This window comes from Ahaetulla prasina, chromosome 3 (assembly GCF_028640845.1).
Source record: "Ahaetulla prasina isolate Xishuangbanna chromosome 3, ASM2864084v1, whole genome shotgun sequence".
Classification (NCBI taxonomy): domain Eukaryota; kingdom Metazoa; phylum Chordata; class Lepidosauria; order Squamata; family Colubridae; genus Ahaetulla; species Ahaetulla prasina.
The window spans coordinates 137,938,260-137,954,254 of record NC_080541.1 but is presented as its reverse complement, the minus strand read 5'-3'; the positions used below and the strand labels follow the sequence as shown (position 1 = coordinate 137,954,254).

General features: G+C 46.8%; 1 protein-coding gene across 4 annotated transcripts in view; it reads left to right on the top strand.

The window, feature by feature from the left end:
- The window catches only part of NTNG1 (netrin G1), a 317,715-nt gene that overhangs the window by 137,637 nt on the left and 164,083 nt on the right, over window positions 1-15,995 (top strand). For all 4 annotated transcript variants that reach the window (XM_058179238.1, XM_058179237.1, XM_058179235.1 and 1 more), the window contains exon 3: window positions 9,195-9,832. In XM_058179238.1, coding sequence (XP_058035221.1) covers window positions 9,195-9,832 — 638 coding nt within the window. The remainder of the gene's footprint in view (window positions 1-9,194; window positions 9,833-15,995) is intronic.

Sequence of the window (15,995 nt, the reverse complement as noted above, 5' to 3'; positions counted from 1 at the left end):
TTGAAGATGCAGCTACGGGATTGCAAGGAGGAGGGGGAGAGAAAGGGGTTACGTCAAGTGGTTTGCTAGCCTGGAGCGGCTAATATGGGAGCAGATATCGGGACCAAGTCTCTAAGCTTGTAGTCTGCAGCACCACGGAATGGTTTGTAAAGAACAGCATAAATGTCTTTAAAGGAAGACATCCGTAAAGAGCACATGGTTAGCAATATATATTAGAGGCCATGGGACAAAGGGAAAAGAAGATGGTATAACTGGCATTGTTTTAGAATTCCCACACCCTGTATGATAAGCTTCAACCCATTTGAGTTAGAAGGAACCATTTTATATGAACTGTGCTGATTTGTTGTTGTTAGTTGCGAAGTCGTGTCCGACCCATCGTGACCCCATGGACAACGTTCCTCCAGGCCTTCCTGTCCTCTACCATCCTCTGGAGTCCATTTAAACTCATGCCTACAGCTTCAGTGACTCCATCCAGCCACCTCGTTCTCTGTCGTCCCCTTCTTCTTTTGCCCTCAATCTTTCCCAGCATTAGGCTCTTCTCCAGTGAGTCCTTCTTTCTCATTAGGTGTCCGAAGTATTTCAGTTTCATTGTTCTGTTTCCCTTCCCCCAATACTCCCAGCAAAGAGTCCGTCAGAGGCCTTCCTTTTTTTTTCCCTTTTATTTACATAGATACATGTCCTGGCCACGTCTACCCACGGGCCTGCCAAGTTTCTGGAGATAACGAGGAAATTATAGATAAGGCCAGAATTACTCACGAATATATTCTTTCCTCCATTGAAATAGTTAGCTCGCGCCAATTCATTAGCTCGCGCCAACTCATTACTTTGTCCAAGACAAAAAACCAGGAAGTCCCGCCTCCTATTTATAGTCTCTGCAGATGTCACTGCATGACAATTATGACTTGGCTTTGTCCCAACTCTTCCGCTGCTGCGCACGGCGATTACGTCTACGTGACCTTGCATCGCTCCAAAACTGTTCTTGGGGCGTTGCCAAATCAGAAGGAGGCTCCATGGAATCAGGCTGTGCCGGCCTCCCCATCCCTTTGAGTGGGTGCCAGGGAGGAAAGGGCTCAAGAGAAGCAGGGCTGGCCAGGTCTTCCTCACTTTCTGAATCATCCGAGTCCAGGAGTCCGGGTCCAGGAACCTGGGTCACAACACTATCCCTCACCGCAGGGCCCTTCCCCCGGGGCTGACGATCGGGATGCGGTCGAGCTGGGTTCTGCTCATGGAAGGCCTGCACCAGGTCAGGGGCATGAACGTCGGAGGCATCTACCCAGGAGAAATCAGTCCCGTATCCCTTCCACGCGATCAAATATTGGAAACGACCTTCAGCCAGCGGGAGTCTCGACGCTGTGGACTTCAGATTCCTCCGATCCGTCCTCGGCGACAGTGACGGGTGCTGTTGGGCACCGAAGGGGACTCGGTGTGGCCTCAGGAACCAGAAGGGACCGTGAAAACGGGTGGATCCGCATGGATCGTGGCAGGGACAGTCGGTAGGCTCCCGGGTTGATGACTGCCTCGACAGGGAACGGGCCGATGAATCGGTGGTCCAACTTCTTTACCGGGCGGTCGGACGGGAGGTGTTTGGTGGAGAGCCACACCGGTCTCCAACTGCCAGCGGGGCGTTGCCCGTCGGGAGCGGTCGGCGGACCGTTTGTAATCCTCCTTGCCCGATTCAGCTGCTGACGTACCAACTGTTGGACCGCATGCAATTCCGTCAGGAAGGTCTGCGTTCGGGAACAGGAGAGTCCGGTGGTGCCAGAGGAAGAGCCGCGGATGGTACCCCACATTGGCAAAGAACGGGTCATCTGAGTAGAGGTGTGCTGAGAGTTGTTAAAAGCAAACTCCGCCAGGGACAGGTAGTCGGCCCAGTTGTCCTGTTGCTGGTTGATGAAGCAACGGAGATACTGTTCCAGTATACCGATGACCTTCTCTGTACCCCGCCGGTCTCCGGATGGTGCGATGACGACAGACACCTGCACCTCCAACGCGCCATCAGGCTCTTCCAGAAGCGGGCTGTGAACTGAACTCCGCGGTCCGAAACCACCCTGTCCGGTAGACCATGGAGGCGGAAGATGTGCTGCAGAAAGAGCGGGCCGTTTTGCGGCTGTGGGCAGTCCGCGGCATGGGATGAAGTGTGCCATCTTGGTGAGCATGTCCACCACCACCAGCACCGTGGTGAACCCAGAGGACGGCGGCAGGTCTGTCAGGAAATCCATAGAGATCGCCCCAGGGTCTGTCGGGTGTCGGCAAGGGCTGGAGGAGCCGGGAGGGGCCCCGTGGCGGTCTTGGCTTGCCGGCACGGTACGCAGGATGTCACGTAGGCATGTATATCATGCCGCACTGGGCCACCAAAAGGTCCGTGTCACCAGGTGGAGGGTCTTGAAGAACCCAAAATGTCCTGCTGCAGGGTTGTCGTGGCACTGGGTCATGACGAGGGCTCGGAGTGGTCCTGTGGGCACATATAATCGCCTCAAACTTGAGTAAGTCCTCCTCCAAGGTCCAAGGAGACGTGGGGCCCACCTCCGCCTCCTTTGCTGCGACCAGGCGTCCTGGCGCTGCGCCTCGCACCTGGGCCCGCAAGTCCACTGGCTCCGTGCTGCGGCCAAGGCTTCTGCCGCAGCACTGTCCGTGGAGGAAGGGGTCCTTGGCGCAGAGGTACTCTGGCTTGCGGGACAGGGCATCCGCCCTCCGGTTGTGACCGCTGGGAATGTAGGTCACGCGAAGTTGAACCGGCAAAACAACGACCACCGGATCTGCCGCTGGTTCAACTTCCGAGCTGTGGTGAGGTGCTCGAGATTCCGATGGTCCGCTCGACCTCCACCTGATGTCGGGCCCTCCAGATGGTGTCGCCAAGCCTCGAATGCAGCCTTGATAGCCAGCAACTCTTTTCCCAGATAGTGTAGTTGCGCTCGGAAGGATTGAGTTTCCGGGAGTAGTAAGCGCAGGGAAAAAGTGTGCCACCATTCGCCGGAGCCTGTAGCAGCACCGCCCCAGAGCCACATTGGACGCCTCTGTTTCCACCACAAAAGGCCGGAGCGGGTCGGGATGCCTCAGGACGGGTTCCGTGACGAAGGCTTTCTTGAGGGCTGTGAATGCTTCTTGCTGCGGGGACCCCACCGAATGCAACCTTCTTCCTGAGGAGCTGGGTAAGTGGAGCTGTCAGTGTGGCGAAGCCCGGGATGAAGGTCCGGTAGTAGTTGGCGGCCCAGTAGGCGCTGAACATCCTTCACCCGACGAGGGCTTCCCAGCTACACAAAGCTTCTACTTTACATGGGTCCATGGCTATGCCTCGGGCGAGATGATATGCCCGAGGAATTCTATGGAAGTCCGGAAGAAGACGCATTTCTCCAGCCGCATTGAGTTGTTGCTCCAAGCGTTGCAGAACCAGACTGACGTGTCGAAGGTGGCTTTCCTGGACCGAGTAAATCAGGATGTCGTCGAGGTAGATAACCACGAACCGATCCAACATGTCTCGGAACACGCTGCTCATGAAGTGCTGAAAAACGGCGGGAGCATTGGTCAACCCAAATGGCATGACAGTGTATTCGTAGTGTCCGTATCGGGTGCCGAATGCCGTCTTCCATTCGTCTCCTTCTCGTATCCGCACCAGGTTGTAGGCCCCCCGGAGATCGAGCTTGGTGAAGATCGTGGCCTCCCGCAACCTTTCCAGTAGCTCGGGGATGGGCGGGAGGGGGGAGCGATTCCGCACCGTAATGGCGTTTAGCCGGCGGTAATCACAGCATAGGCGCAAGTCCCCTGTCTTCTTCTTCACAAAGAGGACCGGGGCCGAGAGAGGGGACTTTGAAGGCCGGATGAACCCTCGGGCCAGGTTTTTGTCCAGGAAGTCCCTGAGGGCGGCCAACTCGGGCTCCGACATGGAATACAGGCGTCCCACAGGCAGTGGTGCGTTGGGCAGAAGGTCCACGGGGCAATCGTAGGGCCGATGCGGGGGTAGTCGGTCCGCCTCCTTCTCGCTGAACACGACGGCGAAGTCCGTCAGCTCAGGAGGCAAGGTGATGGCAGCGGTGGGGACGTTCTGGCCGGCACAGGTGTGGCGGATGTGATCGACGCACTGCAGACTCGGGAAAGAGATGGTGTTCCGCGACCAGGCCACCTGAGGATCGTGGGTCCGAAGCCAGGCCATCCCAAGGACCACAGGAAAATGAAGGTCCGCCGTGACATAAAACTGGATCGCCTCCTCATGGTCCCCAATAGCCAGGCGCAAAGGCTGGGTGGCAAATTTAATGGGGCCGGACACCAGTTCTCGCCCATCAATTGTCTCTACCCGCATCGGAGGGTCCACTGGAACCACGGGGACCGCAAACTGGGTCACAAAGGCCTGATCCATAAAGTTTGTTGTGGCCCCTGAGTCCACCAGCGCATGCGCCTGGAGCCCGTCCGACTGGTTCCCCAACCATATCCGTGTGTCCAGAATCAGATGCCGAGGGGGCCCAGAGTCTACTTCCGCAACGTCCAGTGGGGGCTTAGTACGTGCCCGACCTAGGGTTTCCCCGAGGTCGGGCCTGCTCCGTTTCCCGATTGGTCACGCTGTGATTCGGGGACCGGCGTGCGTGCCCCACTTCGCTTTCTGGGGCAAGAAGCGGCGAAGTGGCCGGGCTCCCGCAGTACAGGCACAATCCCCCTTGGCGCCTCCGGTTCCGCTCCTGGGCTGTCAGGCGAGATCTGGCCGCTCCCAACTCCATGGGCTCTTCCGCAGCGGTTACAAAACGTGGGGCGACCCTGGGTGCTGGTGGTGCAGGAAGTGGGGGCGCAGATGTCGACGGCGGGTCCCGGGGGGTGCGACGGGACGGTCGCCGTTGCAGACGGGCATCGAGGCGGAGACAAAGGGGCACCAAGTTGTCGAGGGTCCGCGGCGCCTCCACGCGGGCCAGCTGCCTTGCAATTCCTCTGAGAGTCCCTCCTGAACGCGCCCACCAGCGCTGCATCATTCCAGTCAGAGTCCTGGCACAAAAGACGAAATTCGCGATGTACTCCTGCAGGGGCGTTTCCTTGACTGAGTTCCTTAGGGCGCCTGGTTGCCGTCAGCATTGAACGGGGTCCTCATACATGGTGCGCAGGTGCTGCCAAAAACGCTGTTGGTCCGCCAGCAGGGGGCTGTCCTGGAGCAAGAGGGGCGTGGCCCATCGAGCAGCCGAGCCGGAAAGAAGGTTAATCACGAAGGCCACCTTAGCCCGGTCGTCTGGGAAATCCTCTGGCCTCATAGCCATGTAGAGCTGGCACTGTCCCAAGAAGGTCGGGAACATCTCAGGCTGCCCAGAAAACTTATCCGCACGGTTATCGGGCATTGCGGCCGAGGAGGAGGGGTGGGAGGATGGGGGGGGGCTGCAGGCACATTCCTGGCAGCAAGTTGGCCTGCCAAGTGAGCCACTTGCTGCTGGAGCTGTTGATTAGCTGCTTGTAGCTGCTCTAACTGCTGCTGTACCTGCTGCTGATCCATCTTTGGTAGAAGATGTTTTAGTCAGGTCTTGGACAAAATGTTCTGTTTCCCTTCCCCCAATACTCCCAGCAAAGAGTCCGTCAGAGGCCTTCCTTTTTTTTTCCCTTTTATTTACATAGATACATGTCCTGGCCACGTCTACCCACGGGCCTGGGAAGTTTCTGGAGATAACGAGGAAATTATAGGTGAGGCCAGAATTACTCACTTAATATATTCTTCCTCCATTGAAATAGTTAGCTCACGCCAATTCATTAGCTCGCGCCAACTCATTACTTTGTCCAAGACAAAAAACCAGGAAGTCCCGCCTCCTATTTATAGTCTCTGCAGATGTCACTGCATGACAATTATGACTTGGCTTTGTCCCAACTCTTCCGCTGCTGCGCACGGCGATTACGTCTACGTGACCTTGCATCGCTCCAAAACTGTTCTTGGTCGACCACGAAATCAGAAGGAGGCTCCATGGAATCAGGCTGTGCCGGCCCCTCCCCATCCCTTTGAGTGGGTGCCAGGGAGGGAAAGGGCTCAAGAGAAGCAGGGCTGGCCAGGTCTTCTCCCTCACTTTCTGAATCATCCGAGTCCAGGAGTCCGGGTCCAGGAACCTGGGTCACAACATTCATCTTCAGGATCTGGCCTTCTAAAGAGCAGTCAGGGTTGATCTCCTCTAGGACTGACTTGTTTGTTCGCCTTGCAGTCCAAGGGACTCGCAGGAGTCTTCTCCAGCACCAAAGTTCAAAGGTCTCAATTTTTTGGCGCTCAGCCTTTCTTATGGTCCAACCTTCACAGCCATACATTGGAACTGGGAAAACCATAGCTTTGACTATACACACTTTTATTGGCAGGATGATGTCTCTGCTTTTTAGTACACTGTCTAGATTTGCCATAGCTTTCCTCCCCAGTGCTGATTAGCAATATCCTTTCCGTGAAGGAGCACAGCACCCGTCTAAAGCCAAATCCAGAGTTATTGCATTGTTGTTCATCCCTTGTGAGTTGATTATAGGCAGCTTGCTCAGGGTATATTAATTTTTTCTCTTGAAATCCTACTGAGCGGAACATCAGCATTTCCTAAGCGCACAAATGTTGTGGAAAGGTTTTTGTCGAAGCAAGTGGCAAGGCTAGACAATTCTTGTTCCAATAAATAAATCAGGCATTTTGTTTTATTGGAAAAGTCCAGTCTGATAAGGTAAAAATGCAGCTATAAAATAACTACAGTGGGTAGTGTAATATGTAGTCATCGATATAATGCTAAGGAATGATGGGGAAAAATTGGATTCTGGACATAACTAGAATTGGTAGAAACACTATTATAATCCTGCCAAAATAAATTCTATTTTTGCTCCTGGAATCAGTAGAATTTATCAATGCTTCAGCACAGCTGGACTGTGCCTTTGATTTCATGAAAGTTTCTTATTGTCAGAAATCCAAGAACGAAGTAAAATAGAATCTGAACCCAAATAATTCGATTTCTATGCTGAGAATAACCAATTTTGCTATTCGTCATAAGAAAACTAAAAGTTGCCCTCCTCTGAGTCAATATTGATAGCAACTTTCTGGAGTTTCAAAACAGATTTTTCTCAAATGTACTTTGAGAAACCAAACATTGAACCTATTATCTTCTACATACGAAACATGTGCTTTAATGCTAAGCTGTGTGTTCCTTCCCTATGTTTCACCATCTGATTTTTAAAATTATTGTGCATACTTTGGATTTTATATTCATAGGTTGGACCAAAAGCTATCCAGGACACTGAGGTCCAGTTTTCATTCACTGAACGCTATGTAATTATCTGTGGAACATTTAAGAGTTCAGCAAACATTAACCATAATTTTTCAAGCATATCTTGTCCCATATATCTACAATTTTTTTTATTGTTTACAAGTTGAAGATTATGCCCAATTCCCACATTCTTTGCTTTCCTAGTTCTTGAAGAATGTTCTCATAACACAACAATATATATTTTTACAAAAATCTATTTTTACCGATTTTTCCATTTGCATGTTGTACAAAGGCAATTTAGCTATCTCCGGATGGTCTAAATATTTGAAGAGAACTGGGACACAACCAACATTTAAGAATAGCAGGTGTAGAAAATGTAATATTTATTCTAGTGCACTCATGTAGAGAAGCACAAGGGTTTAACATGAAATAACAAGTAGGGATGGATGGACTTCCTAGAAAGCTGTCCTCATTATTGTTAAGCCACATCAAAAGTTACTTCCTCCATATGGCTCTGTGCATGGTGACTTTGCAAAGATGACTTCAATCAGGGGTCTCCAACCTTGACAACTTTAAGACTTGTGGACTTCAACTCACAGAACTCAGCAAAGCTGGCTGAGGTATTCTGGGAGTTGAAGTCCACAAGTCTTAAAGTTGTCAAGGTTGGAGACCCCTGACTTAAATAACAGACAACTGGATGCTTCTTGAAATTCAAAATTTGAGAAGTTTATTTTTATGTGTGATAATGCCAAATTGTTGTTGTTCTTTAAGAGCTCTGATCTCTTTATGCTTTTCTTTTTTTTTCCCTTTTATAAAACAATGTGTTTGCAAAGCTTCTATTAAAATTAAGAATTGAAATCTGGCCTGTGGGAAGAGGTCCTAAATCCAGAATTATATCTCTGTGGTTCAGTGGTAGAACCCACGCTTGGCAGGAGAGAAATCCCAGGGCGAATCTCTGGCAACTCAGAATAATTTAGTCTTTCCCTTCTGTATAGCTAAAGGAAGACTCTATGAGAGTTATACGATTTCAGGGAAATGCAAGGGAATCCAGTAAATTCATATTATTTGGTTTTGAAGAAGCATTTGCAAATTTCACTCCTGCCCATCCATTTTTTAAATTAATTTCATAGTGAAGGATACTCTGCATATTAAAGAATGCCTTAAAATACTGGAATTCAGATGGAAACTCTATAGTTTTCCACATATTACTGAACAATTCCCAGTTTTCTCAGCCACCAAGGCCAGACGTGGGTTTCAGCAGGTTCTGACCAGTTCTGGAGAACTGGTAGTGGAAATTTTGAGTAGTTTGGAGAACCAGTAGTAAAAATTCTGACTGGGCCCACCCACATCTATTCTCTGCCTCCCAAGTCCCAGCTGATTGGGAGGAAATGGGGATTTTGCAGTAATCTTCCCCTGGATTGGGGAAGGAATGGAGATTTTACAGTATCCTTCCCCTGGAGTGGGGTGAGAATGGAGATTTTACAGTATCCTTCCCCTGCCATGCCCACCAAGCCACACCCACTAAGCCATGTCACACCCACCAAGCCACACCCACAGAACCGGTAGTAAAAAAAAAAATTGAAACCCACCACTGACCATGGCTACTAGTTACTGGAAACTACAATTTTTTTCCAGCTTCTCCAACCTGACCTAAACTACTGCTCTTTCCAGCATACAACACTTGCCAGTTCTTATTTGATAGATTGAATAGGTAAGAGCTGTGGTGGTGCAGTGGTTAAAATGCAATGTTGCAGGCTCTGCTCACTGCCAGGTGTTCGATCCTGACTGGCTCAAGGTTGACTCAGCCTTTTGACCTTCCAAGGTTGGTAAAATTAGGATCCAGATTGTTGGGAGCAACATGCTGACTCTGTAAACTGCTTAGAGAGGGCTGTAAAGCAGTGTGAAGCGGTATATAAGTCTATGGCTATTGATAATGGAAACCAGTTGATCTACTCTCTCAGAAACCTTTTATCCTGGCGACCACACTTCTTACAATTGTTTTTCCCCCCTTCTTTCCAGGGGAATCCCTACATGTGCAATGAGTGTGATGCAACCATTGACGAATTGGCACATCCACCCGAACTGATGTTTGATGCCGAAGGAAGGCATCCCTACACCTTTTGGCAATCAACCACATGGAAAGGTTACCCAAAGCCTCTCCAAGTGAACATTACCCTGTATTGGAACAAAACCGTCGAACTCACGGACAACATAGTCATCACGTTTGAATCCGGCCGCCCAGACCTAATGATCCTGGAGAAGTCGCTCGACTATGGTCGGACGTGGCAACCATACCAATATTATGCTACAGATTGTCTAAATGCTTTTAACATGGAACCAAAAACAGTGAGGGATTTATCTCAGCAGACAGTTCTAGAAATCATTTGCACAGAAGAATATTCCACGGGGTACATGGCCAACAGTAAGATCCTCCACTTTGAGATTAAGGATAGATTTGCATTTTTTGCTGGGCCTCGGCTTCATAATATGGCTTCTCTCTACGGGCAGCTCGATACAACCAAGAACCTAAGAGATTTCTTTACTGTCACAGACTTGAGGATAAGACTGCTCAGGCCAGCAACTGGGGAATTATATGTGGATCCGCAGCACTTGACACGCTACTTTTATGCAATCTCCGACATAAAAGTAGTTGGAAGGTAAGAGAACATAAACAAGTATATGTGCGTATTTTCTTTCGGTCACATTCACTTCCTGTTTTACTTCCTTTTCTCTTCCCTTTCTAAATCGAATTATTGAACTATTGTGGTTTGAAATATATACAACCTTTTGCACATGCGCATGCACACACACACACACACACACACACACACACACACAACCACATACATGCTATAAAGATAGTCCTCAACTTACAACTATAATTGAGACCAGAATTTCAGTTGTTAAGTAAATCAGTTGTTAAGTGACCACTTCCAATTTTATGAGCTTTCTTGCCAAGGTTGTTAAACGAATTACTTGCAGTTGTTAAGTTGATCACCCAGCTGATAAATGAATCTGGATTCCCCCGTTGTCTTTGCTTATCAGAAGCTGGTTAGCAAGGTCATAAACAGCAATCACATGACCCCAGAATGCTGCAACCATTGTAAATACCGATTGCTGATTGCCAAGCACCCGAATTTTGATCACGTGACGGTAGGGATGCTGTGACGGTTGTAAATTCGGGCACTGGCTGTAAGTCACTTTTTCCAGTGCCACTGTAACTTTGAACAGTTGCTAAATGAAGGGTTGTAAATTGAGGACCACTTTTAATTTATTGATTTTTAATTTTAATGATACCAAGTGGAACACCAGTTACAACTACTGTACATGAATGAACATTAGGGTATTGTTTTTCTTTCCTAATGGCCATATTCTCACAACAGCAATCTTTTGGGAGACACTTGACCTTCATATGGCCACAATAATGGCCAAAGTTTTTCTTCCTTCCTTTTCTTCCTTTTCTCACTTTCTGTATTATATTCTTTTCCTCTTTCCTTTCTTCTTTTCTCACAAACAGAACACAGGGAAGAAACAGGTCACTTTTGTCAGAATTCTCAAATGATTGCCTGTAGTAGACCTTTGAAGTCATGCTTAGGATTGGATGGAGTGATATTCTTTAAAGCTACCTGGTTGCCTTCCCATGATTTACAGCATCAGATACAACATGTGTGAGTTGGTGATTGAGGTTTAGCTCGGCAAGCTCCAATTGCTAAGTGGTTTAGAAGTATTTCTGTATTGAATGAAAAGTAAAAGAAATAGGTTGTGTTCACAAAGCACACATTAGGATTAAGATATCTGGTGCCATTTCTGGATGTACATTAAAACTATTATTTTCTAGAGAGCTGGATATGGAAGATGTATTAGGCAGAGGTAAAAGTAAAGAAGTCTCTGCAGGTTTGACTGACTCCATTAGTCATAACTCTAGCGGGCAGTGCCCATTTCCGTTTCTAGACCATTGAGCCAGTGCTGTCCAAAGGCATTTTGCCTGGTCATGTGGCCAGCATGACATCACACCTCACAGCACAGCGCAGCAAAACGTAGAGCACTGTTAGCTTCCCACTGAAGTGGTACCTATTTATCTACTCATAATTTACATGCTTTCAAACTGCTAGGTTGGCAGCAGCTAAGGCGAGTGACAGGAATTCACTCCATCCATCAGGTGCTAGGGCTCAAACCACTGGAGCACAGATCTTCTTTAAGCCCCCACGCCGGGCAGAAACAGAGAAGAAATGGTGCATTATCTAAGGAGAAGTAGTAGATCTCACATCTAATGAAATAAATGGAAAAGAAAAAAATAGTAAATGTCTTTTTTTTTTATGGAGGTACTTGTCTTAATGGAAGCAGACGTAATGTTACTATGACCCGTAGGAAGTTGCCAGAGATTGAAGATTTGTGACCCTTTCATGAAAGGTCCATCGTGAAATGTTACTCAGGCTGCTCAAATGTCTGGGGCTTCTTGATGAAAACTTCCTGGTGGAGTCTTGCCTTTAATGAAGAGAATACCATTTGGAATGCAAGAGTAATAATTTTAATTTTTGAAGAGAGCATTTTGTTGAGATTTGGGAGAGCTGTCATTCAAAAGGAACTGCTTATGGGATCATGCAGCCTTTCATTTTTCTACCCTGTTTCGCCCAAAATAAGACATCGCCTGATAATAAGCCCAATTGGGCTTTTGAGTGCATGGCAGTAAGCGCTTATTTCAGGGTTCAAAAAATATAAGACAGGGTCTTATTTTCGGGGAAACACGGTATGCCCAGTCATCTATGCCTATAGAATGGCTGCTAATTCCAGTGCTTGCTCTGTCAATGAGCACATGGAAAAATGCATTAGAAAACTAAAAACGGAAGTATTATAAAGATGGCAGACATGTTAGGATTGGGCAAACAAATCCTATACTGTTTACAGCTGTGGTCCCCTTTGTCTCCGCCTTCCTCTTGATAATATTTAGTTACCATCTTTCGTTTTATGCACCTCTGGGTTGTGCCAGCAGTTCTAGGCCAGTAAAAACATTCCACAGGTTGGTGTCCACCAATATTCTCCAATTTCTCAATTGGATGGTTTTCAATATAGGATTGCATTCCTAAAACAATGCAGTAAAGATTTTTTTAAAAAATGATTGGCAGTGAAATTGCTGCTTCTCAATAAGTAGTAATCAACTTATGAGAATTTCCTAAGCAAGAGAGTTGCTAGGTGAGCTGTGCCCTATTTTATAACCCTTTTTTTTTTGCATGGTTGTTAAGTAAATCCCTGCATTTTAGTGTATCCTTGCAGTTGTTAAGTTAATCGTGTGGTCATTAAACAAATCCAGCTTTCCCCATTGACTCTGCTTGTTGGAAGCCAGCTTGGAAGGTCATAGATGAGCCCAGGATGCTGCAACCAGTGTAAATACATGCCAGTTCCCAAGCACCCAAATTTTGATCAGATGAATGTGGGGGTGTTGTGATGGTCATAAGTGTGAGGAACAGTCATAAGTCACTTTTTTCAGTGCCATTGCAACTTTGAACAGTTCTTACAGTTGGCTGTAAGTTAAGAAGTATCCGTAGAATATATGCGGGAGATAAGTCCATGATTTCATAAGCACCATTGCTTTTCTTTATATGAACTAGATTACTACGTTAACAGTGTTAACTTTTGAAAATTATTACCTAAGCCTGTTCTGTCCTCCATTGCCTCCGTCCGAGTGATGGCTTAATTAGCTCGCACTAGCTCTGGCAGCAGAATAGCTAGCGTCTGCCAAGAGCCTCCGTTATCTTCCATGACGCTGGTGAGTCACCCAGGAACAAATGTCAGCTCAATCAGTGGATTTGCCTGTTACAAAGAGACACAGCAGCTCTCGCTGCCTTTTATATCCTGTGGAGTGTGGCTCCATGACTCAGCACTTCCTAGGCCTGCTCCACCCTTGCTTCTGTTGTTCCCTCCTCTCCTGCCTACGAAACCTAGGGTTCAACCAAGCCTGATAGCCGTCAGCTGCAGGCGTGGCCTGGGGGGGGAAAGAGTCAGGGAACGGAGGCCTCGTTATCTCTTCCACCTGGCCTGCTTCTGGCTCCTGGAGCTGAGCCAAGGAAGCTGGTGCTCCCAAGGTAAGTCCTGACAGCCCTTCCCCCTCATTTTCCAAGTCACTTTCTGGCAGCAGGCCCAGCTCCAAATCACTTTCTAGCAGCAGGCCCAGCTCCAAGTCACTTTCTGGCAGGAGGCCCGGCTCGGGGGGCGCAGACATAACAAAGCCAGAGGTCAGGACCATACAGCCTGTGGGCACCAAAATATAAGTGATCCCACTTTAGTGCTTCCAAAGGTGTCTAAAAAAAAATATGTGGATTTTCCCACCTATGATCTTGTGAAATTTGGAAGGGCCAAAATGTCATTAGATTTTCATCAAAACCTTGTAAGATTGTGGCCATGTCAAAAATTATTTTCATTTTGTACCCGAGACCAACTGCGGTACCCATGCAGACACTTTGATGCCTCTAGATCAGGGGTGTCAAACTCACGGCGTCACGTTGTCATCACGTGACTTTTGCCCCTTCGCTAAAACAGAGTGTGGCCAGCATGTGACGCATCTGGCCCGCAGGTCGTGAGTTTCACACCCCTGCTCTAGATCATAGGTTGGAACTATTGGAATAATAGATAACTAAGGCAGAACCACACAAAGCGACTCTATTCAAACATCTGTGTGTAGAATTACACATGAAAAGATAGGTTGCTTTTTATTTTAAGTCATTTGTGGAAAAATGTAATTATGAATCTTTGACAATTACATTTCATTTCCCTGCTGCAGTGCATTGACCCAGACACATGCTATCATTTGAAAGCAAATTTGCTGTTTTATTAATCTAGTAAGCTTGTTACTTTCCTGATCACTGTTTTTTTTTCTTCTAATGAAACTATATGATTCATACTTAAGATTGCAGTAATTGCTGTAGCATCTGGAATTTTACGATATCAGGGGAAAATAAAAACTAAATGTAGTTATTTTTAAAGTTAAGCCCCTGTAGGGATTGCCATGGTTCACTGAGATCTACTATATTTAGGAGTAATCTATATTTGTCTGTAAAAGTAGCTAGCTGGCTAATTTTTAGCTAAGAGGCTGATATATCTTCAGTATTGTCGATCCTTGTCCTGCTGCATTTAAAGTGGAAAATACTGTCAAAAAGTTCAGTAAGCATAAAATTTTATGAAAGGTGCATAGCAGTAAGTCATATTAGGCTGGTAAGAATTCTAGTAATATATATACAGTATAGAGAGAGAGAAAAAATACTACACTTGTAAATTATTAAGGATCTTGTTTGGACTAAAGTATTCCATGCAACTCATAAAGCAAACACCTATTAATGCTTTATATTGTCAAAGTATACACCGTGGCTCAGTGGCTAAGACACTGAGCTTGTCGATCGAAAGGTCAGCAGTTCAGCGGTTCAAATCCCTAGTGCTGCATAACGGGGTGAGCTGCTGTTACTTGTCCCAACTTCTGCCAACCTAGCAGTCCAAAAGCACGTAAAAATGCAAGTAGAAAAATAGGGACCACCTCTGGTGGGAAGGTAACAGCGTTCCATGAGCCTTTGGCATCTAGTCATGCTGGCCACATGACCACAGAGACGTCTTTGGACAGCGCTGGCTCTTCAGCTTTGAAACGGAGATGAGCACTGCCCTCTAGAGTCAGGAATGACTAGCATATATATGCGAGGGGTACCTTCATCTTTACCTATTGTCAAAGTAGATGAGCATTTGTTTTGCCCAACATTAGATGAAGATGAAGGTGAATTCATAACTGAACTAGACAATGCATTGGTATACAAACTTTCATCTTAACTATGCTATTAATGTGTTAGATTGTGCATCTGCATTCTTGGCTCAAGAATCATCCGGTCAAGAATCCAGTCGAGAATTTTTACCTCAGTCATTTTTGCAAAACTTCTCCTTTTATCTGCACAATCATTTGTAAACTTGAGGAAAGCTTGAAGGCATCTTTGATTGCTGAATATGTACAAGGAAAGAATTTTGGCTCTGCATGTTAGAAAAAAATCATGTTAGTATTCAGAAAATCGAGTCAGCAGCCATTGGGGCTTCTTTAGATGATTGGAACTCAATCTTAGATCATATCGGAACACTGATGCTATGTTGGCAGGTGAAACCAATATGGTATAAGGAGCCTAGTTCTAAAGTTTAGTGGTATCCATATCTATTACCCTTCATAGCATCATATCTTTCTGTTAATATTGTAATCATATTATTAATATACTTTTTGTCAAGGTTCCAGAAAAACCTCTTCTGCATGAAAAAAACTCAGAAGCCATTGTCTTTCAGAGTTCTTTACTAGCATAAGGAAACTGGCACACGATGAGTGAAATTCCAAAACTGAACTTCCGGATTCTTTTCCCAGTTATACAAACCCCAAGAGTCCCACCCCTTTGCTGGTCACATGGTCCCATGTTCTCCCAGTTTATTCAAATATCTTCTTGCCACTTCTTTTGCAGATGTGAACACAATCCGACCTTGACCGCTTGAAGAATGTCACCATACCCCTCAACCCCCCTCCTTTCCCTCAGGGGAAAAATATGGCAGTGTCTGGAAACCTAAGGCCTAGTATGGTTTCCAGGCCTGACACTTTTAATATTTTACATTAAAACTAAAATTAATGTACAAAGTAATATTGTACTCATCATTTCTGAAATGCGTTTGAACTTCTCACCATACATGACAAAGACAAGAATTAACTTTAGGAATCTTCTACAACTCTTTCTTCAACGTGGATGTCTCCCAAAAACGTGGTCTTTAATTCCTCAAAATTCTCTGTAGTGGCTGTACTTCTGGAGAACTATTGAA